This window comes from Neovison vison, chromosome 4, assembly GCF_020171115.1.
Source record: "Neovison vison isolate M4711 chromosome 4, ASM_NN_V1, whole genome shotgun sequence".
Classification (NCBI taxonomy): domain Eukaryota; kingdom Metazoa; phylum Chordata; class Mammalia; order Carnivora; family Mustelidae; genus Neogale; species Neogale vison.
Genome location: NC_058094.1, coordinates 193,819,066 through 193,844,349, shown reverse-complemented (window position 1 = coordinate 193,844,349; position 25,284 = coordinate 193,819,066). Strand labels below are relative to the sequence as shown.

Below are 25,284 nucleotides of genomic sequence, written 5' to 3'. Positions count from 1 at the left end.
CATCCTTCAGGCCGGCTCCTGGGTCCTGCTGTTCTTCCATCATTTTTCTGAGCACCTCTTTACTTAGTGGTGTAACAAAATGTTCCAGGCTCATCTTGTACCTTCCCAGGCCCAGCCCTGGAGTGAACTCTTTCTGTGAAGAGCTTGAGTTCCTTCTAGTGAGGAATCGTATTAGAAGCTAAGATCCAGATACTAGAAATACTTGTCTCCTCTGGGGTATCTTTGCTTTTAGGTCTCTAGAGGATTTTTTCTTGACTTCCCTGTGTGTATTTATATCTCTTCTTTCCCACCACACCTTGTTTTCCAGCTAACTCCTTAATTCCTCTGGTCAATGCTACAGTGTATCTAAGATAGTTTGAGAGCTGCTTCCCTCCCTGTTCATGTTTCTCCTTCCTTCCCTCTCAGCTGAGGGTATATAATTGAATACTGTATTTAAACTTAATGGGATTAAAAGAGGGTGGGAGGAAACTTTTGCAGTTGTCCGGTATGTTTGTGGAATATATTGTGCTGATGGTGTCACAGGTGTATGCTTATCTCCAAACTTCTTAAGGAATATCCATTAAATATGTGCAGTTTTTGTATGTCACTTACACTGCAATAAGGTGTTTTTTCTTTTTTAAAAAAGGAATGATGATGGGTGAACTTCCCTCATGGACAGTACAGGGTCAGAATGAACTGCCTGCCTTTGGAATTCTTTTATATGAGAAAGAAAGAAATATCCCTCCTATTTGTGCCACTAGGGTGGAGGGGGGGAGTTAATTGGATTACTGACTCTTCCATAGTTGATGCCTGTTTAATTCTCTGTCTGTCTTGTTTAGATTTTAAGTAGATAGTAGAACAAAGGCCATTTCTTTTTCTTTATATGTATAACATGCAATAAAAGTGTATGGTATAAATCACGAATATTGAAATTGTTTTGCCCTGTGTTTCAAATCTTTCATTAGAACCTATGGCTGAAGCAAAATAAAGTTTAACATTTCATTTCCCCCCCCTTTTTTTTAACTTATGGAATGTTTTATCTACCTCTTTGCATTTTACTCAGAATAATATGGACATTTCTCTATTAATGCCACGTTTGCATTCCTGGAAGATATTTAATTCTGCAATTAAATGTGCATTTCTTCATCTGCACTCTCAGCTTCCTCAGGTGGCTTAACACACACAGTGGAAGTCCTGAACCCACTAAATGGAATTTTTCCCATTAAGTGTGAGAAAACTTGCTCCTGATGTGCTGGGGATAATTACATATGAGCCAATACAACTGATGCCATTTTCCTGCATATGAGCTAATTTACACTGAAGAATTATCTGTTGTAGCAGAAAAGACTAATGTTAATTTGCTTTAGTTTGTAAAGATAATATGTACCCATTATTGAAAATTTAAATAATACAGAAAAATACAACAAAGAAAGGGAAAATCCCTTGACTACCAGTAAACACTCCTGTCATGATTTTGGTTCATATTCTTGGTCACGTGACTTCTTTCCAAATTATGATGATGTTGATGCTTTATGTGTGTATAAAATTTCAAATAAACAAGTTCTTATTATACTTAGAGTTTTCCAGTTTTTTTTTCAAAAGTGAATGTCAAGCAATATAGGTATACAATATACTTTTTAATGATTATAAATGATTCTACTTCATGCATGTCATAGTCTACTTATGTATTCACAGTCACTTAAATTGTTTTCAGGTTCACTGTTAGTAGTAATGGAGCACTGAAAATCCATGGTCATATCTTTATACCCAAAACTTGCACAGAGGGGTGCGTTCATGTAACATGTTGGTGCACATTGTCATGTTACATTCAGGAAAGATTCTACCTGTTTGCACTACCAAGAGAACATGAGAAGTTGTATTTTCACACCCTGGATGCTTTTAGTTCTCTATATCTGTGTCAGCTTGATAGGTTAAAAATGTGATTTTTACTTTTATTTGTTTTATTATTAGTGTGTTTAAACATCTTTTTATATCTGTATAAACTTTTTATATCTCTATAAACTATCCATATTTTGCTTTCAGTGAAATGCCTTTCATGTAGTTTGCTTACTTTTCACTCAGAACATTTGTCTTTTTTCTTATAATTTGTAAGAACTGTATAATTTTAGCCACTTTGAGGATTAATAAATATTGCAGCTTTTTATATCATGCTGATTATCTTTTAAACTTGTTTGTGGTATGTTTTGATTTTTATGTAGTCAGACCTGTCAGTGTTTTTCTTTTATGTTTTTTGGGGTTTTGTAAAATGTTCAGAAATGCTTCTTTCCACCCCTAAAAGACTGTTTGCCTTTATTTTCCTTTATTAGTTTTATGTGTCTATTTTTATTTTTTATATTAATCTTTAGGTTATGTGGGTTTTTTTTTTCTGTAATGAGTTAATTAAATATCCACCTTTGATTTTTTTTCTCCCCTCTTCAAGTTGTGCCTGGTTATTTCAACATGATTTGTTAACTCAAACCCGTCAATATTAATATCCTCATCATATAGCATGTTTCTTTGTGTCTTTGGATCTATTTCTGGGTTTACTATTTTAATAGGTGTGTCTGCAAAACAAGTTACCCCCAAGTGCCGTGGCTTAAAGCACGTATCATCTCTCAACATTTCCACGGGTCGGTGGTTTAGGAGTAGTTCACTCTGCAGTTCCGATTCAGTTCCCTTATGGTTGAAGTTAAGATTTCAACCCAAGCCACAGTCATGTGAAGGCCTGAGGCAGGAGGACCGGGCCAGCAGTTGGCTCACCCGCATAGCTGGCCAGGGTAGTGCTGGATATCTGGGGAGAGGGAGGCCTCAGTTCCTTTCCAGCTGGGCCTCTCCTGTGGCTCGCTGTTCTCTGGACGTGGTGTTGGCTTTCCTAGAGGTAGTGATGAGGAGAGAGAGCTGGAAGGTAGCATTCCTTTTTATAACTGACCTCACAATCATACAGCATCATTTATGTCACCTCTTTGCTAGAACCCAGTCACTAAGTCCCACCCACCCTAAAGAAGATGGGGATTTTGAAAGAGGCCTGTCAAGGAATTTGACGAAATATTTTGAAGCCACCATAGCTCCCTTTTGTTCCACTCATATTTGACCATCTCTGCCCTAATATCTCACCCCTTTTTATTTTTTTTAAGATTTTATTTATTTGTTTGACAGACAGAGATCACAAGTAGGCAGAGAGGCAGGCAGAGAAAGAGGAGGAAGCAGGCTCCCTACTGAGCAGAGAACCCAGTGTGGGGCTCAACCCCAGGACCTCAGGATCATGACCTAAGCCAAAGGCAGCGGCTTTAACCCACTGAGCCACCGAGGCACCCCAATATCTTACCTTTTAAGAGTCTTGTACCAAACCGGTGGAATGTCACATAAAGCTATGTCTACTGTGTTTGACAGCTATTGGCACTTACTGGTCATATATCTAAAAACAGGTGTACAAAATAGTGTTAATAATAATCTGGTGACATTTTAGGTTGCTTTATCTTCCCAACTTCTCATGGTTTTTTTAGAATTATGTAGTAGGGATCATTATATTTCACTGAAGGTGCCTTGCTTACAGCCTTTTAGAAAAATTGTTTTCCATTATTTCATACTGCTGTGAGTAATTTTGAATGTTTTGATTGGCAGATAGCCCTACCTTCAGGGCATTGCATTTTGATAGTTTCACATGTAGCTTAAATAGTTACTCATAATCAGGGCACCTGGGTGGGTCTGTGGGTTAGAGCCTCTGCCTTTGGCTCAGGTCATGATCCCAGGGTCCTGGGATTGAGCCCCACATCCAGCTCTCTGCTCAGCAGGGAGCCTGCTTCCCCCCACCCTCTGCCTGCCTCTCTGCCTACTTGTGATCTCTGTCTGTTAAATGAATAAAATCTTTAAAAAAAAAGTTACTCATAATATACAGGCAAGTAGGTAAAATCAAAATAAGGCATTTATGTGTGGGGAGCAATCTAAGTAACGTCTCAGCTCCATATGCTGTATACTCACCAGGGACTCATTATGATCCCTGGACTTTCTGTGCAGCAGACACTTGAGTCCAGAAAGTGCTGTGCTCCATCTGCCTTCATCTCCAGGCTGCACGGGATGAGCCTCTTGGTACCCTGACCTCTTGGCTGCTATTTTTTTTTAAACTTATGTTGCCCGCCGGCCTTTGTTGCCATGTCAACAAGTGTGTGCATCCCGCCCCCTATGCTTGCGCTTGCAGATTTAAAGGATCCTAGTTACTTCTTCCAAAGGCATCAGTTATTGTTGCTTTTACCTTAAATTGCATAAATTTTCTCATCTGGCTTGCATCTTTATCCAACACCGAACCTGCACTGCTCTTGTTTGAGCTCCCTGTGGGCATGCAGCTGCCATAGATGGGCTGTGGGCAACCTTCCAAAGCTTCCCACCATTTGGGCAGGTTTTATTTTTGACAGACTAATCAGAGCTTTAATATGCTTCCCTGCTGGGGGAGCCAGTGTTTCTAATTTTTATCTTTATCATTCTGTAAACAGTAATAATAATCCGTGGGCTGGTGTTGTTTGCTGGTTACATTGTATTTAACAGTCCCACTTTTTTTTTTTTTTTTTTTTTTTAAATGACCTTGCTTTCTCATCTTTGCCCCTTTAGGGTCTGGTTGGCCTGGGTTATTTGGAGAAACTTTCATACTTCCCATCCCCAAACCCAATCAAAGGAAAAGCTGTGTTTTTCTCCTTATCTCTTAATGTGAATTTGAGCTGATGTTTTATATTCATGTACAGGCGTTTGTAGCTCAGTAAAGAAGGCAGTTTTTTTGAGGCATGAAGGGTAGAGGTCAGAATAGGATTTTCATGAGACCCTGAAATCATGCTCTTTTTAAAAAATTGCTTATTGCACTTACTCTCGAACCCATTAGAGACCCTGTACCATTTAGAAATAGGGCAGAAATAGGGTTAGTGTGAATAGTAGCTAAGATAAATGAATATGAAGCAGTTATGAGAGAGTGGGCCAGAATCTGAGATCCCGAGATAGGTAAGGAACAGCAAAGCTGATTCTTCAGGTAATTGTGCTCCAGGAACTGTGTGTCACCTGGTGTTTTCAGGGACATTTTCCCATTACTCATGTTATTGCCTGATGCTTACTTTCCAATATTCTTCTTATTTACTTGGTGCCCTTCTTTTTTTTAGGTTCTCAATGTTATATTCTTCTCATTATTTCCCTTCACTCGATTTCTTAGTTTAGATTTTTAAAGTGTTTTGAGATTTTCTTTTCTGAAAAGGATGCTTTTTTCTTTTTGTAGGCTATTAATTTTTTAAAAGCCAATTTCACACATAGTGAAATACTAAATAATGTAGTTTTTTAAAAAAGATTTTATTTATTTATTTGATAGGGAGAGAGATCACAAATACGCAGAGAGGCAGGCAGAGAGAGAAGCAGGTTCCCTGCTGAGCAAAGAGCCCAATTTGGGGCTCCATCCCAGGACCCTGAGACCATGACCTGAGCTGAAGGCAGAGGCTTACCCACTGTGCCACCCAGGTGCCCCAATAATGTTTTTTGTTTTTGTTTTTGTTTTAAAGCTACTCAGTAAGTATTCTGATGCTGAAAGTGTGTTATTTTGCTAATTCAGAATGTTATTGTTTCAGGAATAAATAGGTTCATGGTGAATAGTCCAAAATTTTCTAATTATTTTGTTTGGATTGTAGATGAGTACCTTGTCTGTTTCATTTACACATATATTTAAGTTGCCATATTGTTAGCTTAAAATCCACATTGTCTTTAGCTTCTACTTAATGACAGAAGTTATGCTTTTCTATTAAACTAATAAGCAAAAAGAGTGCAGTGTTGATATCTAAATTTTGTGATTATTAGCGTTGAAGCTTACCAAGCTTCTCCTTGCTAATGGCTATCATTTAGTAGGATTTTCCTCATGCTATAGAAAGCTATTCACTTGCCTGCTAATTTTTATGGTAAACTAGTTTTGCAGAATTTATGGCATTTTAATAATTGAAATTTGAGATTGGGCCTTAGTTGTAAATGTGGCCAAATGGTATCTATATGGAGTTAAAGGATAAAGATAATTTATAGGATTAGAGTGGACTGCACCAACTTTTGGAGAGGCTCATAATACCATGGTATTATGGATTTAGTTTTATATGGTTTTCAAAAATATTGGAGTCGTGGGGTTTCCATATTGCTAAGGGACAAAACATAGTAAAATAAAAAATAAGTATTAAAACCGGTCTTATTCCTCAATTCTCTTAACATGCGCTGTTTCTTGGCCTGGCCCACATCTCAGTATCTGAGGCCATAGATGAACCTTTCTTTCAGAATCATATTTTCCTCTTGTCTAGAAATTTACCAAATATAATTTATCCTTCTTTTATTTCCCACATTTTAATGGCAATTTTCAAACATAATGGCAATTTTAGCAGACAGTCTTAAATCCACATTCTATATTTATTTTTTAATTTTTTAATTATTAATTATTTTTATTAACGTATAATGTATTATTTGCGCCAGGGGTACATGTCTGTGAATCGTCAGGCTTACACATTTCCCAGCACTCACCATATCACATACCCTTCCTGATGTCTATAACCCAACTACACTCTCCATACCCCCATACCTCCAGCAACCCTCAGTTTGTTTTGTGAGATTAAGAGTCTCTTATGGTTTTTCTCCCTCCTGATCCCATCTTGTTTCATTTTTTCCTTCCCTACCCCCCAAACTCCACACATTGCCTCTCAAATTCCTCACATCAGGGAGATCATATGGTAATTGTCTTTGTCTGATTTACTTATTTCACTCAGCATAATACCCTCTAGTTCCATCTATGTCATTGCAAATGGGAAGATTTCATTTCTTCTGATGGCTGCATAGTATTCCATTGTGTATATATACCACATCTTCTTTATCCATTCATCTGTTGATGGTCATCTAGGTTCTTTCCATAGTTTGGCTATTGTGGACATTGCTGCTATAAACATTCAGGTGTATGTACCCATTTAGATCACTACATTTGTATATTTAGGATCAATACCCAGTAGTGCAATGGCTGGGTTATAGGGTTGCTCTATTTTCAACTTTTTGAGGAACTTCCATGCTGTTTTCCAGAGTGACTGCACCAGCTTTCATTCTCACCAACAGTGTAGGAGGGTTCTTCTTTCTCCGCATCCTTGCAGGAATCTATCGTTTCCTGACTTGTGAATTTTAGCCATTCTTACTAGTGTGAGGTGGTATCTCATTGTGCTTTTGATTTGTATTTTCCTAATGCACGGGTGATGTGGAGCACTTTTTCATGTGTCTGTTTGCCATTTGGATGTCTTCCTTGCAGAAATGTCTGTTCATGTCCTCTGCCCATTTCTTGATCAGATTATTTGTTCTTTGGGTGTTGAGTTTGATAAGTTCTTTATAGATTTTGCATACTAGCGCTTTATCTGATATGTCATTTGCGAATATCTTCTCACATTCCGTCAGTTCTTTTTGGTTTTGTTGACTGTTTTCTTTTCTGTGCAAGAGCTTTTGATCTTGATGAAGTCCCAATAGCTCATTTTTGCCCTTGCTTCCCTTGCCTTTGGTGATGTTTCTAGGAAGAAGTTGCTGAGGCTGAGGTCAAAGAGGTTGTTGCCTGTGTTCTCAAGGATTTTAATGGATTCCTTTCTCACACTGAGGTCTTTTATCCATTTTGCATCCAATTTTGTGTGTGGTATAAGAAAATGGTCCAGTTTCATTCTTCTACATGGCTGTCCAAGTTTCCTAACACCATTTGTTGAAGAGACTGTCTTTTTTCCATTGGACATTCTTTCCTGCTTTGTGGAGAGATTAGTTGACCATAGAGTTGAAGGTCTATTTCTGGGCTCTCTATTCCATTCCACTGATCTGCGTGTCTGTTTTGTGACAGTACCATACTGTCTTGATGATTATAGCTTTGTATTAGAGCTGGAAGTCTAGAATTGTGATGCCTTTGGCTTTCACAGGTTTGGCTTTCTTCTTCATCATTCCTTTGGCTTTCTTCTTCAACATTCCTTCTGGTTCCATATAAATTTTAGGATTATTTGTTCCATTTCTTTGAAAAAAGTTGATGGTATTTTGATAGGGGTTGCATTAAATGTGTAGATTGCTTCAGGTAGCATAGACATTTTCACAATATTTGTTCTTCTAATCCATGAGCATGGAACATTTTTCCATTTCTTTGTGTCTTCCTCAGTTTCTTTCACAAGTACTTCATGGTTTTCTGAGCACAGATTCTTTGTCTCTGGTTAGGTTTATTCCTAGGTATCTTATGGTTTTGGGTACAATTGTAAATGGGACTGACTTCTTAATTTCTCTTTCTTCTGTCTTGCTGTTGGTGTATAGAAATGCAACTGATTTCTGTGCATTGATTTTATATCCTGACACTTTACTGAAGTCCTGTATGAGTTCTAGCAGTTTTGGAGTGGAGTCTTTTGGGTTTTCTACATAAAGTATCATATCATCTGCAAAGAGTGAGAGTTTGACTTCTTCTTTGCCAATTCAGATGCCTTTTATTTATTTTTGTTGTCTGATTTTAAGGCTAGGACTTCTAGTACTATGTTGAATAGCAGTGGTGATAGTGGACATTCCTGCCGAGGCAAGGACTTCTAGTACCATGTTGAATACTAGAATACTTCTAGTACCATGTTGAATACATGTTTTTCCCTATTGAGAATGATATTCGCTGTGGGTTTTTTCATAGATGGCTTTGATGGTATTGAGGTGTGTACCCTCTATCCCTACACTTTGAAGAGTTTTGATCAAGAAAGGATGTTGTACTTTGTCAAATGCTTTTTCAGCATCTGTTGAGAGTATCATATGGCTCTTGTTCTTTTTTTTATTAATGTATTGTATCACATCAATTGATTTGCGGATGTTGGACCAACTTTGCAGCCCAGGACTAAATACCACTTGGTCGTGGTGAATAATCCTTTCAATGTACTGTTGGATCCTATTGGCTAGTATTTTGGTGAGAATTTTTGCACCTGTGTTTATCAAGGATATTGATCTGTGATTCTCCTTTTTTTTTTTTTTTTTTTTAAGATTTTATTTATTTATTTGACAGAGATCACAAGTAGCAGAGAGGCAAGCAGAGAGAGAGAGAGAGAGAGAGAAGCAGGCTCCCTGCTGAACAGAGAGCCCCACATGGGGCTTGATCCCAGGACCCCGAGATCATAACCTGAGCTGAAGGCAGAGGCTTTAACCCACTGAGCCACCCAGGCGCCCCTGTGATTCTCCTTTTTGATGGGGTCTTTGTCTGGTTTTGGGATCAAGGTAATACTGGCCTCATAAAAGGAGTTTGGAAGTTTTCCTTCTGTTTCTATTTTCTGAAACAGTTTCAGAAGAATAGGTATTAATTCTTCTTTAAATGTTTGGTAGAATTCCCCTAGGAAGCTATCTGGCCCTGGGCTTTTGTTTGTTGGGAGATTTTTTGATGAATGCTTCAGTCTCCTTACTGGTTATGGGTCTGTTCAGGTTTTCTATTTCTTCCTGGTTCAGTTTTGGTAGTTTATGTGTCTCTAGGAATGCATTCATTTCTTTTAGATTGTCAAATTTGCTGGTGTATAGTTGCTCATAGTATTTTCTTATAATTGTATTTCTTTGGTGTTTGTTGTGATCTCTCTTCTTTCATTCATGATTTTATTAATTTGGATTCTTTCTGTTTTCTTTTAATAAGTCTGGCCAGGGGTTTGTCAATCTTACTGATTCTTTCAAAGAACCAGCTCCTAGTTTCATTGATTTGTTATACTGTTCTTTTGGTTTCTAGTTCATTGATTTCTGCCCTGATCTTTATTATTTCTCTTCTCCTGCTGGATTTAGGCTTTCTTTGCTGTTCTTTATCCAGCTCCTTTAGGTGTAGGGTTAGGTCATATACTTGAGACATTTCTTGTTTCTTGAGAAAGGGTTGTATTGCTATTTACTTTCCTCTCAGGACCACCTTAGCTGTGTCCCACAGATTTTGAACAGTTATATTTTCATTTTCATTTGTTTACATGAATTTTTTCAATTCTTCTTTAGTTTCCTGGTTGATCCATTTATTCTTCAGCTTCCATGTATTTGAGTTCTTTCCAACTTTCCTTTTGTGATGGAGTTCTAGCTTCAGAGCATTGTCCACCTTCTACATTTATTTTTTATTTCTTTTAAATATTTTATTTATTTATTTGACACACACAGAGAGAGATCACAAGTAGGCAGAACAGCAAGCAGAGAGAGAGGGGGAAGAGGCTGCCTGCTGAGCAGAGAGCCCGATGCTGGGCCTGATCCCAGGACCTTGAGATCATGACCTGAGCCAAAGGCAGAGGCTTAACCCACTGAGCCACCCAGGTGTTTCCACCTTCTACATTTAAATTCATTTTTTTCTTTATGCTTTTTCTCCTGAAAAAAAAAATTTTTTTTTTCCAATTACAGCACCTTTCTTTCTTCTTCGTCGTTGTCTTCTTTTTCCCCCAGTGGCTATTTTAGAACTTATTCCTGTGGTCCAATTTGGCATTAAGTCATAATTTTTCCTTTATTCTGCTTTTAAAAAACCCTCAGATCACCTAAGACAGTGCCATGATGTTGGCAGTCCATAATTCTTGTTAATTAGCCAATATCAATAAATATGATAGTCCCTAACCAGTTAAATCCTAGAAGAAAATTGAGTTCAAAGCAGAACAAAAGTATCACTCTGTTTAGTAGGTGTTCCATTACTGTAAGATGAGCTTTACTGGTTTTATTGCATGTATCAAACTTCCTTAAGTCTATTCTTTTTTTTCTCCCTCACTGAGGCATTATTTATTACAGCAAAATACTTGAAAATAAACTGAATGCTTACCTTAGAATTCTGAATTATCAGTATGTATGCAAGTCTAATGTTCTTTTTCGATTTGTTACTGCTAGCCCCTTTCTTTATACATGGCTAATGCTTTTACCTGGAGAAATACCTTTTATTTGATGATCCAGCCATTGTTCTCTAATATATAAATACTGTATTCCGATACTAGCTTTATGGGACTTTATTATTTTTCTTCATACTTGCTTACTTTTTTTATTTTTAGTTTTTAATTTTTTATTATTTTTAAAAAATATTTTATTTTTAAATTTTATTTATTATTTTTATTTATTTTATTTTATTTATTTATTTGACAGAGAGAGATCCTGTCAATCCTAGGATCTAACCCTGAGATTGTGACTTGGGCCAAAGGCAGAGGCTTAACCCACTGAGCCACCCAGGGTCCCCTACAAATGCTTACTTAAACAGAACAACGTGTGTGAACATTTTACACCTCCAAAACACCCTGCACGTTTTCTCAGATGAAAAAATTATGTGTCCAAAGTCACATGATTGAATCATGATTTGAACTGAGGCCAGTTAGATATAGAGGCCACCAATTTTATCCTGACTTTCCCTCCTTGCTGATACTCTCCCTGCAGAGCACAGCTGGCCTCTCCTCAGACAGAGGGAGGACTCCTCTTCTGAGGCAGAGATAAAGGTGAGCATAAACACTGTACATTTGTAAATTGGAGTCCTTACCAAAAATTCATGAAGTTTCATATCCTGGTTGTTTTCTGATGGTGTTTCCTCTCAACACCAGCTGTAGTAGGGCATAACCCTGGAATTCACTTGTGTTTAAACATTCCTGACGTAAAATTAAATATGTCAGTTTTAATCTCTACTCTCTTAGTATCCAGATGCTCAACAGTTTAGGGAAATTACAATTATCTCTATCAAAGCAGCAGTTTTAGGTCAAGACGGAGGACATTATTATCTTCACTAGGCTACTAGTGTTGACTTTTATTGGGTATCTTTGCCAGAATATGGTTCACTCATGTCTAACTCCATTTCATTTATCCTCTTTATTATTTTTGGCTAGTTTTTCTTTATTCTTTTTTTTTTTTCTTAATGTTTTGTCCTTTCTGAGAAGTTTTGAGTGAGACTGCTAAGTCACATGAGTTAAAAGATAAAGGAATTGATGCTGGAGTTCACATTCTGAAGATTATCCATTGTCTATTTTATAAGATTGTTTACTTGTCAAGTGAAAGGAGCATGGTGGCCCTGAATTTTTTAAAAAATTGATTTCCATAGATTACTTTCCTAGATCTGCTTCCAGCAGAATCAAAATCGTTCTCCTTCAGGGGCACCTGGTTGGCTCAGTTGGTTAAGCAACTGCCTTTGGCTCAGGTCATGATCTCAGGGTCCTGGGATCAAGTCCCGCATTGGGCTTCCTGCTCAGTGGAGAGTCTGCTTCTCCTTCTCTCTCCACCCCTTCCCTGCCCCCTGCCGACCTCCCCCGCCCTGCTTGTGGGTGCTCTCTCTCCTCTTTCTCAAATAAATAAAATCTTTTAAAAAGTTATTCTGGTTCATTAGTTATTATTTTTTCTCTTGCATTGGTTTGTCCAGATATATCCAGATTCCTCCTGGGTTCGCATGTTTAGGTTGTTTGTAGACTGAGGTTATTGGTAGCAGGAACTCCTGGAGAGATCCATGGAGGAGGGCAGTCTGATCATGCATGGTCTTCTACTTATTTCTTATGATCTTGTAATAAGCCCCCCTTGGATGGAACTTGGCTTTGGCTTGTCTTTTTGCCTTTGGTGTCTTAGCATAGTGTCTAGCAAAGTAGATAATGTAGCAAGAATGAAAATGTAAGCTCTGTGTAGCCCAGGACCACACCTACCTTGTAAATTGTGTACTCATCCCTTAGCCCAGTTCCCAGATGCTTAGTAGGTGAACAATAAACACATATTGAGGAAGCAGAGAATTGGGTGTCTGATTTGCTTGGATCCCTGTTCTTACATTCTCTGATGTTCATAGTTTGATATATGGCTTGAGTTTAGAAGTAAAATCTTGATTTGGTTATCCAAATGTGCAAGCTTATTATTATGATTGAAAGATTACATTTTATATAAGATACTGCCTTGTAATTTATTATTTTCCTCTTACCTTCAAACCTCCCACACAATTTTTAAATAGTCCTTGTAATGAGGATTACTTGAGGTGTATTTATCCACCTGGTTGCTATGGATGAGTGACTGGTGACTTTGTAGAGGCTAAAATGTAGGCAAGTTTAAGAATCATTTTAGATGAATTCATGCATGATCAAGCCATTACAAGTCATGAGAGGAAAGAGACATTTATGGCATAGGTCATTATGTGGTTGAGGTCAGCATCACCAAAAAACTTTCCCTTGCAGGTGCTATGTGGCAGGTGGCAAATACGGTTTCAACTGAATCTGAAAGCTTATTTAAAAATATTCTCAGTTCAGCAATGAAGCAGGTGTGCCTACCACTTAAGCATCAATTTTCTCAGGAGCAATGTTTTGAACCTAAGTGACTTGCGTGGTTACTAGAAGAATGAGGTTACTGATAAAAATTGTTTCCTTTTTGCTGGGGATAGATTTAGTAGCATATTATCATTGCTTAAAAGAAATTTTCTCAGAGGAAACAGGTGTTAGGTGCTTATTAGTATGGAGGTTTTAAACATTGAGGGTGTGAACAAAAGACCACATCATTCCAATGATTCTTTGGCAATTTCTATAGAAATAAAAAATACCTGAACTTTAACAAAATATGAATGCCATAGAACTTTAGACAATTTATTTGTATGATTTGACATGGAAATGTAATGTTTGTTTTCACTTATGTATGGTTTATCTTAGTGATAGTTAGAAGCTTTTAAAAGTGTTTGACTTTTATGTGGTAGAGGTGTGGTTTGCATTTCAGGTGGGAGAGGAGTATACTGAGGCTTTTGAGCTTCTGAAAATAGTGACAATTTGTTTGTAAGGTAGCTTAATTTTTTCCCTTGGCTTGGGCGGCATCTGTGCACCTTCACATTGGCACTTCTCCCACATGCTCTTTGAGAGTCTCTCAGTAGAAAAATACTTGTCTTGACTCTGTTGTGCAGGAGATGGTCAGCAGTGGAACTATGAAGACAGGAAGTGAAAGAAGAGTGGCTTTCACTATAACTACATGTTCTTTGACATGATTTGCACTTGGTCCAGATTCTTCTCTGTTTCTTTTTTTTAACTAGCTGTTTAATAAAAGCAAAGTCTTGGGACGCCTGGGTGGCTCAGTTGGTTAAGCAGCTGCCTTCGGCCCAGGTCATGATCCCAGCGTCCTGGGATCGAGTCCCACATCGGGCTCCTTGCTCGGCGGGGAGCCTGCTTCTGCCTCTGCCTGCCATTCTGTCTGCCTGTGCTCGCTCGCTCTCCCTCTCTCTCTCTGACAAATAAATAAAAAATCTTTAAAAAAAAAAAAAAATAAAAGCAAAGTCTTTTTTTTTTTTTCTTTTTAACACTTGGAGTCTCAAACCTAAAAGGCAACCGCCTGTCTTTTCTTAGTAATAATCTGAGTGACTTTTTAAGACTAAAGCTGGGCACAGAAAGAACCTTAGACATTGAATCTAACTTCTCTTTTTACAGACAGGGAAACTGAGGCCTGAAAGTGAGTTGGTGAGACATGCAGCTAGTTCTAGGCCACCTCATGCCCTGGACTCTCATTACTATGATCCTTCCTGGGGGCCACAGTGACCAAATGGAGTAGCAGTGTATGAGAGAGTGGATATTGGGAAGGAAGGGGAGGCTCAAAATTCTGGGACTCCAATTCTAATACAACTTACATTCTCTTTCCCCTTAATTTACATTGTAAGCACGCATGTTGCCTTATAACTGGGATAGCTGCGGCATCATCATATTTGAAAACATTCCCAGTTTCTATTGTGCCCATATCCCTACTCATTTAGTGAAGGTCCATGCATACAGGAAACAAGGAACAGCAAAGATAGCACTTATATTTTCATTCTGTCTTATGTTTGCTTTTTTAATTCTAAGAGCCACAGATGTATAAGAGCATGTTTTTCTATTCGCATTTGCTTAATATTTATTAATACTTATTTTTGCTTAATATTTAGATAAGCCTAGGTTTATATGTTTCAAAGCCAGTTTATTAATTACTTAAAATAGTCAAGTTGTCAGGTTGGTTATAATATGGGTTGTCAGCAGGTTTTTCCTGTTTGAACCCAAATGCTACTATGGGTGAGAAGAAAGGTTGGACTTTCTAAGGCTTTTCAAACTCTCAAGAAATTTTCCAAAGCATGTAATACTCCAACATAGACTATTTTGGTTACATAAAAGAATTGCAGTCAGTTACATTGATTGCTGCGTAATTAGGGAAGAATCTTACTCGGTGTTTTTTGTTACCCATAGAACAGCATAGAGACTGGACTGAGAAAGGGTGGTTTATCATGATAGAAAATAGATCAAGACTGGCATCATCCTGTAGTATCTATATACTAAAGTGACTTCATAGCACCATATTTCTTTTTTAAATGCTAGAAACCAGTGGAATTTCAAAGAAGAAATAGTCATCATCTACATTTCCAGCATCTAGGATGAACCACTCAGCATTTTGATAAGTCTGCTTTTTCTATCTCTTTTTGTTCTTCACTAATTATACAAGTGACGTGAGTGGTTAGTAAGTAGTGAGCACAATAATACAAGTAATACTCTATTTTAAATACTTTTATATGCTTATACAAATTTACATAGAAAATATAAAATATTGTTTTTGAGAGTTTTTAAATGATGTTATATTGTATGCCCAGCCATCTTTATATTCTCTTCCCTTAGCATTGGTGTTTAGCAGTCAATAACTAAATGTTTACTAGAGTAGGGTGTCTGGGTGGCTCAGTTGGTTAAGCGTCTGCCTTTGGCTCAGGTCATGACCCTAGGGTCCTGTAATCAAGTTCCGCTTGGCAAGGAGCCTGCTTCTCCCTCTGCCTGCCGCTCCCTCTGCTTGTGTTCCATCTCTCTTTCTCTGCCTCAAATAAAAAATAAAATCTTAAAAAAAAGGTTTACTAAAGTAAAAATTGAAGATCAGCAAATAAATTGTGTATATATTTTATCCAAATTGAACTTCTTTTTGTTTCTTAAATAGCTACATTTTACTTCGCTCCTAGGCCTTTACATATGCTGCTCCTTGTGCCTGAAATGCTCAGGTCCCACCTCAGTTGCTGTTTCCTTGGCAGCCCTTTGCTGATCGATTTCTGACGGAGGGACTTCCTTGCTCCATATTCCCGTGCTGCAGGGCATGGCCCTTTTCAATACTCATTTCCATTTAAGAATGTTCATTCAGGGGCATCCTCCTGGAATACTGTTAATCCTTGAGAGCAAGGACCGTATCTGCTTTTCCACTCCTATATTCCTAGCGTCCAACTTACGGCCTTGTCCTTAGTAAGACTGAGTAAAGGTTTGAGAAATTGAATTACGAGCATGTTTTTACTACTTTGGAATGCAGTTCAAATGCAATAACAGTCCTTTCATAGGTCACTATTGCCTCTTGACACTCCCTTCTCTTAGTTCCTATACCCTCTCCCTCCATTGCCCATCCACATCCAATCCTGTCATTTTAACCTCCAAAATATGTATCATAAGTCTGCTCATTTTTTTTTTTTTTTAAAGTAAGCTCTGTGTCTCATATGGGACTGGAACTCACAACCCTGAGATCAAAAGTTGCCTGCTCTGCTGACTGAGCCAACCAGGTGCCCCAAGTCTGCTCATTTTATTCCATCTCTGTCAACACCAGTGTGGTCCAGACTACCATCATCTCTTGCCCTGGACCACTAGAATGATCTGGTCTCCTGACGTTCATCTTGTCTCATCCAAGGAAACAGAACAGACTAAAATGATAGCCTATTATGTAATAAGTACTGTTTTGTGAAACTGTTTTCAATTCTTATTTGCTGCACTGTGAGGGTGTATGTGTAAGTTGTGTGTGTATGTGAATATTTGAGTACTTGGTTGCTCTATAGAATGTATTTCTTATTATAGGATATGGTCAAAACCGTTGGAAAGCCACTGTCCTATACTGGTAACTCTGGAGAATTCTTGTGCTCTGTCAGGATCAGAAGACTATATATTTTTCATTACCACATGACCCTCTTTTGTATGTGTCTTTAAAGGAAACATTCCTTTAAAATAAAATAAGTGAAGTCATTTGAATAAAGCTGTTTGGAAGTGGTCCCATCCTTTCTTTATATGTTCCTCTCTCATTTCAAGTTTAAATTATATAGGTCAGCAGGTAAAATCTTCAGATATAAGTACTCAGACTGAATTTAACTGTAATTTTTCTGCTTTTATTCACTTATGCAAATAAGTAAATAATTATACTTATTTATTTATTTATATTATTTTCCTGCTCTGTCTCCCTATATTGTTCACGAATATATTTCTTAGTCTTTTTCTTTTCCTTCTTATATTCTTACCTATTTTTGGCTTCTTTTCATGTCTATAATATTAATATTATTATAACACTGCTCTCATTGGAAGTGTGACTTTTGGGAACTTAAAAATGAAAAGCCTAAATATTGTCCCAGTATATGCTTTTCTGGTATATGCCTGGTGCGAATTGCATTTCTGGACCCTTTTGAATCTGCTCTCAAAAGGACAAATAATCTTCAGTTATCACTTGGAAGCAAACTGATGTGTGGGTTTAGGTCTAAACAAGCCTTGTGGTTGTATTAGAGAACTTTTCAGTTGCTCTGATCTAGTTGCATACTGCAAAGGAGAGGTCAAGAGACCTCTAACGTCAGTATCCCCTTCACCTCCTCCTTCAGTCTTGGGTAGCACATGGAGCTTGTCTAGTAAGACTGAAAATAAAGCAGTCATTTATCTTTCTCAACCATGAAGCTTCTTCATCTTTGGACTGTGTTTGGCTCCTTTTGGTCTGGTAGGGTAGCATATCTTAATGTCTTGCTATTTTGTTTTTCATTGCACGAGACAATTAAGGGATTGCTTATCCCTAGAAAATCTGAAAATTAGTCCAGTGGTTATAGGGTGAGTGTTGGTGATTATTTGTATTGAATCCACATGCAGTGGTTTTTTTCTTTTATTATTTTTTTTTCTTGATCTATCATAGATTTCACTGTTGTATTAGGATCAGTTTGGCTGCTGTAACACAGACTCATATAGCAGTGATTTGGGCATGATGGAAAGTGGTGGTTCTCTCATTTAATATAATAGTTCAAGGGTAAGCAGTGCAGCACAATTGTAGTCCCTCCGCGGTGCTGGGAATCCAGGACCCTTCTATTTGGCTGCTTTGCCATCTTTATCTTGAGATGGCTACTCCTGCTCCTACTACTCCATTGTTACCATGGTATCAAAAAAAGGGAAACAGGAAGGGCCTCCCCGTTTTCTTTTTCAGAGCACAGTGTGGAAATTTATCATTTTTACTCATACGGCATTCATCAGATGTAGTCACATGGTCACGGTTAGCTGCAAGGGAGGCCAGGCAGCCATGTGTCCCACTAAAACTTGTGGGACTGTGGAAGAGAACAGATGTCAGAAGTGTGAGAAGCATCTCCACCGTAATAGCCAACAACCTGAAGGGATTTACTTTTGGACTGCTTCTTTGTTTTCTCACTTACAGCTTTGTGAAGACAGAGTTTCCACTAAAGTTATCAAGTGGACTTCAGTTACTGAAAAGAGTTCATCTGAGTTAGTGTATTTGCCTTTGGGATTTAAATCAGATTTATTCCACTGCTTGTAGGGATGCATGTGAAATATATTAAGAGAAGAGGTGGTTTTTCCTTAACTCTTGCTTTTCCTGTGCTGCTTTTGTTTTTTCTTTTTTTACCTTTTTTTTTGAGGCTAATTTTGTACTTGTTTTCAGGTATGGCACAGTCACAAGGCTGGGTGAGAAGATATGCCAAAGCCTTCTGTAAGGGCTTTTTTGTGGCGGTGCCCGTGGCAGTGACTTTCCTGGACCGGGTGGCCTGTGTGGCCAGAGTGGAGGGAGCATCAATGCAGGTAAAAACGGATGTGGCTTCATTCTTTATAGCACATTCTTTATGGTTTCTCGTGTACTAGCAGTGGGAGTTCTGTATATTATTTCTGTGCTGGGAACTGAAAAGTTTTAAAAAGGCCTTGACCTGAAATTTAACTTTACTAAATTGTTTTAAAAGGTCTTTTAATGTAATCATATTATAAACAGGGTGGAGGTGAATAAACATAATTATCAATAATTATCAAATCGTTCTCTATATCTGTAGGTTTTTTTTTTTTTAGTTTTTATTTTAGTTACTTTAGGATTATAAGTAGAGATTCTAAGGAAATTTTACTAAATGACACCATTTTCTGTAGCTATGACCTGGGATTTTAAGATATTTTAATTATATTTGAATCCACACTTAAATATCCTTTGCTATTGTATTGATAGTGTAGTCGTAGGATGGGTTTGGGTCAAATTCAGTTACTGTGTGTGTATGCATATATATATGTATATATATACATGCATATATATACATACAGTTACTATATCTATCTATCTCAGTATCCATATACATATTAATATGCATATATATGTACTTACACCCAAAATATCTATATATGTATAAAAAATATATATACTATATTTATACACAAGGGTGTATATATACATAAGTACACATATGTGTTCATGTATAAATATGTATGTATGCATATATGTATAAACATACACACTTTCAGTAGGTAGAATAGTGTAGAACACTGGTCCCAGATATTCTGGGTGTGTTCTTTAAGTATGTTGCTGCTTGAAAAGATTAAATGCACTTTACGTTGGAAGAATTTTGCAGTGGAGATTTCCAAAACTTATGTGCAAATAGTCTTCTGGAATAACAGAGAAGACTTTGTTCTAAGTTGATGCTAATAACGTAGCTGTATGAGTAAGTTTATGTAATTAAGATGATTTTGCATTTTGTGATATGGTTCGTTTTCTTCCATTGTGAACATGTAGTAAGTTCACATTGTTCTAGATAGCTGTATAAAACAAATAAGTAAAATGAATATATAAACTTGTAAGAGCTTAAAGTTATATAAAGAATAAACGTTTATTTATTTATTTTTTTGTTTTCAGTCAGAACTAGTTCCTTAACTAGGCATAGGTATCAGCTTTGAGGAGTTAGAATGAGTATGCATTTTAAAATGTAATTATTGTATTGAAAATCAGATCTCTTCCTAAGTTCTGGTAGTGAGTGCTATTTTGCTATACAACCATTACTATACTGAGATAGATTTTTCCAGAACACAAAGCCTTCTTACCTTGGATCTAATGATATTCTAGAGTATCGTGCAACAATCATAATATCCTAAACGATGATTTAGGCCAGTATAGACCCAATGAATATCTTTGTTCATGGCTTGAGCTAAGAGGGAATTCAGTAAAAAATAAAAGAAATTGATTGTCTTATGAAAAGACAAGGCTTACCCCCAGTTAAGAAGACAGTGAAGAAAGTGTTAAATATTAATGTCATTCTGAAATGCCAGTCTGTTAAATCGGATTTTTTGCTGCAGGTACATTTCCTGCAGATACATTTCTTACAGTGTTTCTGGGCCCTACTCCCAAGAAGTCAAATTTGTTACCTTGTATTTTGTCTGGTATATTATGTAGAATTTCCTTGGCTACTGATTACAGGATAAGAGCTTGAATTGAGTTAGATATACAGGAGAGTTTATTGGAAGGTTTATTATGTACCCAGGAGGAAGGCAGAAGTGTGACAATCAGCAGGGACAACTGAAACCAGGGATTTGGACACTGCGGGGTGCTCTGTCTTCTGTGTTTCTGCCGTCTGTTTCTGTCTGCATCTTTGGCTTCGTTCTCTCAGATCGGCTTTCTTCACCATGCTGGGCACAGGGCTGCTGGCAGCTCTCATGCTTTAAGATGCCCCATTTCGTCTCCACTTGAGAGAGATCTCTCCTCTTGCCTTAATTTTACTTTGAAAGATCTTGGGAAAGGACTGTGATTGATTGTTTCAGTCATGTAGCCTCATCTATACAAATATAGATCAACTTTGACCCATGGGTTAACGTGCCCTGATTGGCCCGGCTTCAGACAGGTACACAGCCCTAGCCATGGCTAGGCTCAATAAGAAAATGACAGAATATATTTGAATCAGCTTTTGGGGTAAGGAAGGGGTGACATTTCCCAGAAGAGAGGGCATGCTATTTTCAGAATAAAAGAGGAAAGGATATTCTGGGAAGAAAACAAACATATATGTTTATTACAGTTGGGTCTGTATTTTAGGATTTTTTGACTCCTTCTAAGTGTAATAGAGAATTTATTTATAATTTCATTAGATATTACTAAACCATACTTAAAATTATTTAGGAGCAGAAATTGCAATAATGGGATATAGTGATTAATTAATTAAGCATTTTTGAAGACATCTTTGCTACTGCACAACTGTGATGAACCGAACATGTTTAGACTGTGGAATTCAGCAGAATTTTTGACCAAAAATTCTTGTCTTCAAATATCTGTAATGACACAAGTACTAAATAGCTGGCAGGGTGTGTGGTCATGACTGGAAGTCCCCGAGCATCCTGCAAGGAACACACCTGCTCTTATTGACTCTGAGGCCCGAGAATTATATCTGGTATTTGGCAGTTGGTTGATTTGTTGTGAAGGAAGGGAGTTCTCTGAATGTGCAATGATGCCTTCTTGTACCAGGTTTAGAAGTGAGAGAAAGGGAGAAAAAACAAGTGGCAAGAAATGAAAAGAAGTGTGGAGAAGAAGAGGAAAGAAAGTTACCTAGATCGGTTGGGTGATAGAGGACGATGCAGAAAATGAGACTGGTACAATCAATGATCAGGAGGCAGCGTGGCAGAGAGGACTCAAGATGGAAATGTGCTCCCCTGAAGGCTTTTCTGGGCCCCTTTGTGAGACCTGCCTTGAACGCTGACATAGCTCTGTAGCATGTTTGTGTGCAGCGCCATGAGACATGTCATTCTACATCTCGGTATTCATTGAAGGACTCTGTGCCTTTTTTTTTTTTTTAAGATTTTATTTATTTATTTGACAGACAGAGATCACAAGTAGGCAGAGAGGGAGGCAGAGAGAGAGGAAGGGAAGCAGGCTCCCTGCTGGGCAGAGAGCCTGATGCGGGGCTCGATCCCAGGACCCTGAGATCATGACCTGAGCTGAAGGCAGAGGCTTTAACACACTGAGCCACCCAGGCGCCCCTACTCTGTGCCATTTTGAAGGAATTTATGTTGGTGTAGGTTACCAGTCTTGAGCATCATTCATTGTGCACTTTAGAATACATGTGTGTTCAGGTGGAAAGATCATATCTAGTCATTTCTGTCATTTCAAGTATCTGAATCATTTTGTGACTCAGGAGATCATTTTGAGATTTGGACAATAATGAAAAGCAGAGGTAACTTTGAGTTGGAATAGGGAGTCATTTATCAATGGCTAAGAAGTGTGAAACACTATTTTAGGTGTGGTGGGGGATGGCGAATCAGGTATGGATTCTGTCGTCGATGTACTTTTACTTTAGTAGAAGAGTTTCAAGGTTATTAACCCTGAATAATGGATACATTTTCAGATGAGAAGGTATCAGGCTATCAGATGTATTTGGCCAGTGCCTGGTACTGAAATGAAAACTCGTTTGCTTTAGCATACTATTTTGGAGCATAGATCTGGAAGTTTTAATTTGGAATAGAGTGGTGCCGAAGAATAATACCTTGAGCCCTTTTATTGTTGGTCATGGTATTAACTTTTACTATAGCAATAAATTACCCTAGGATTTCAGTTGCTTGCATTCAGATCATTATTTCTTACTCATGGGTTGGTAGATTAACTGTAGTCACTCTGGACTCTGGGTTTGGTTCCGTCTACTTCATGTATCTGTCTTTGTGGGACCTACACTGAAGGAGCCATGGCTACTTGGGGGTATGTTTTCATGGGTGATAGCAAGATATCAGAGGGTGAGTAGAAACACTCAGAACCTCTTAAAGACTCTGTTCAGAACTTTGACTCCTCTGTTCAAATAAGTAAGTCATGTATCAAAACCCAAAGTCAGTGAGATTGGGAGTTATGGCAAAGTGAGGAGGGAAGGAAAAAACTGAGTAGGTGAGTATACCTACTATAGCCACTATGACTTCAATGGTATTTGGTTGACTTCAGGGGTAATCTAAAAAGTTATTTTTCACCTTTGAGTCTACCTGCAATGACCCTAGTCTTTGAAGTCAAAGACAGACAAGATTGGAGTAGATTGAAATTTTCAGTCATTGCATTCTGGAATAGGTTGATCCATTTTAGATGTCTTTAAGCTGGAAGTCATCCAGGGCCACTTGGATCATCACTTTAGAGTGGCTTTTCATAAAGGTCACTCTGCAACTTGTAGACATGTTATTTAAGAAAATCAAAGGACTGAAAGATCAAATCTCATTAAAGAGATATATTGTACCAGTCTTTTGGAGTGTATTGAATAAATGCTGTTATAGCAACATTGGAAATTCACTTTGGTAGCAAATTTTTCATGAGAACTGTTTCTTATGTCTTTTTAGAATTCTGCTGGCTTGGGATTTAATAGGAGAAGCTTGTTTTCAGGATTCTCTCTTACAAGAAATCGTTATTTTTTTTTAAGATTTTATTTATTTATTTATTTGACAGAGAGAGATGACAAGTAGGCAGAGAGGCAGGCAGAGAGAGAGAGAGAGAGAGAGAGGAGGAAGCAGGCTCCCTGCTGAGCAGGGAGTCCGATGCGGGACTCGATCCCAGGACCCTGAGATCATGACCTGAGCCGAAGGCAGCGGCTTAACCCATTGAGCCACCCAGGCGCCCAGAAATCGTTATTTTTTGAACACTATGGAATAAGTTAGGTTTCCCAGCATTAATTTATAATTTATTAGGTATCTGAATAGAAGGACAGAGGTGGTCAAACATGAGGACTCACAGCTAGTTGAAGATAAGTCATAAATGAAAGTAAAGTTTTTAATGATAGAATGACAATTTGATGGGAAATATGGTACAGTTTATCAAACATTTGATTTTTAAAATAAAGTTGTATAGATATATCCACTTTATTGGATGAGATGTACCTTTTGCAATGCTCTACACACAGGGAATGCTGGCAGAAATTATTGGTTAATGATTACTCATACTGAACTATTCCCCTCTAGTGCACATGAATCACTTCTACTAGTTGCTGAAAGGTTACTATGAAAGTGGATGCACTTTTTTTTTTTTTTAAAGAAGCACCGCATTACTCAATATTAATTTAACTCAGGAAATGAAGACTGATACTGCATACAGTTGAAACTATAGAGGGAATTTATGTTGGTGGAATGCAATTATTCAAATTAGAAGTTCAATTGCTTACTGAGGCTTTTAGAGTAAAAGAGGTGCCCTAGGAATAGTTTAATGACCTCATACCAAAGTTTTAGATTTTATTTGAGTGAGAATGCCTATAGCAGGGTCACTGGTTCTTATAAAAGATGTATGCCTTCTTCATTTAAAATTAAGACTTTAAGAAAGCAGGTATCACTGTCCTGTTTTGTTGGAATTGCTATCTGTAGCATATAGTATACCATCTTCTTTTTTCCAGTTGGCATAGCCGGAGGGGAAAATACTTGAAAATATTATTCCACAATTATATCTCTCTAGCTCAGACTTCAGAGAAAGATTTATGCAGAATAAATTAGAAAGTTAGAGAATGGGAGGGAAAATAGTTTATTCAGCATTGAGGTATTTACTAATCAATAACACACTTCCATTGGTTCAAAATTGTCTTGACTTTCAGCTATCTGCAGATGATCCTGAAGAGATTGGTTTGTAATAAACATCTTAGACTCCTGCTTGGCTCTTTGCAGTCATTATCTGAATTTCCTGCTGAGCTTAAAATTAAAAGTTCTGTCAAAAAAGCGAGCAAAGAGGCTTTCGCCCTCTCCTTGTCACATTTATTTATTTTATTTTATTAAAAAATTTTTAAACCTGTAGAGGGCTTAATATTCAACAGTTATCATTGGTTATAACGATTATTTTGACACTCTGAGAAGCTAGATACAAATATAGACTCTTAAGGAAAGAGATACATATATTGTGATTTATGCGCCAGAATTTATTGTAGAGTTAGGGAGTTTTATGCTACCTGCTGAATTTGCACTTCCAAGATGCTGGGAACCACAGGGCACACATTTCCTGCGATGCTGAATGCTCTGTGTTCTTACTCCCCTTGGTCGTCTGCGGCTGACTTTGGAGGAAGCCAGGAGTTAATGTTGGAATGCTTTCTCAGCTGATGTGTGAGCTTTCTTCCCAAATTACCTTCGGCTCAAAAATCTCACCTAAGGTGTTTACCCATCAGGATGTTATACATTTTTATGTAGTTCTGCAACCTGTCATTAATAGAGAATTCAAATAGATCAGTTTGTATTTATAGCAACAAACATATGTGAGATTGAAACAGTTGGTGAGTGATAACTTCATAATGTCCCTTCATGGATTTCCTTTACTTCCCATGATAGAACAGTATGCTTCTGTTTTATGTAGCCAGGGTTATATCTGTTATTTAAATGCTGACTTCATAACACTTTTAAAAAAGATGTTGAA

At 37.6% G+C, this 25,284-nt stretch overlaps 1 protein-coding gene across 1 annotated transcript in view; it reads left to right on the top strand.

The window, feature by feature from the left end:
* IMMP2L (inner mitochondrial membrane peptidase subunit 2) overlaps positions 1-25,284 on the top strand; it is an 880,236-nt gene that overhangs the window by 24,996 nt on the left and 829,956 nt on the right. The window contains exon 3 of the mRNA XM_044246392.1: positions 18,586-18,722. Within this exon, the coding sequence (XP_044102327.1) occupies positions 18,588-18,722 (135 nt within the window). The 5' untranslated portion in view covers positions 18,586-18,587. The remainder of the gene's footprint in view (positions 1-18,585; positions 18,723-25,284) is intronic.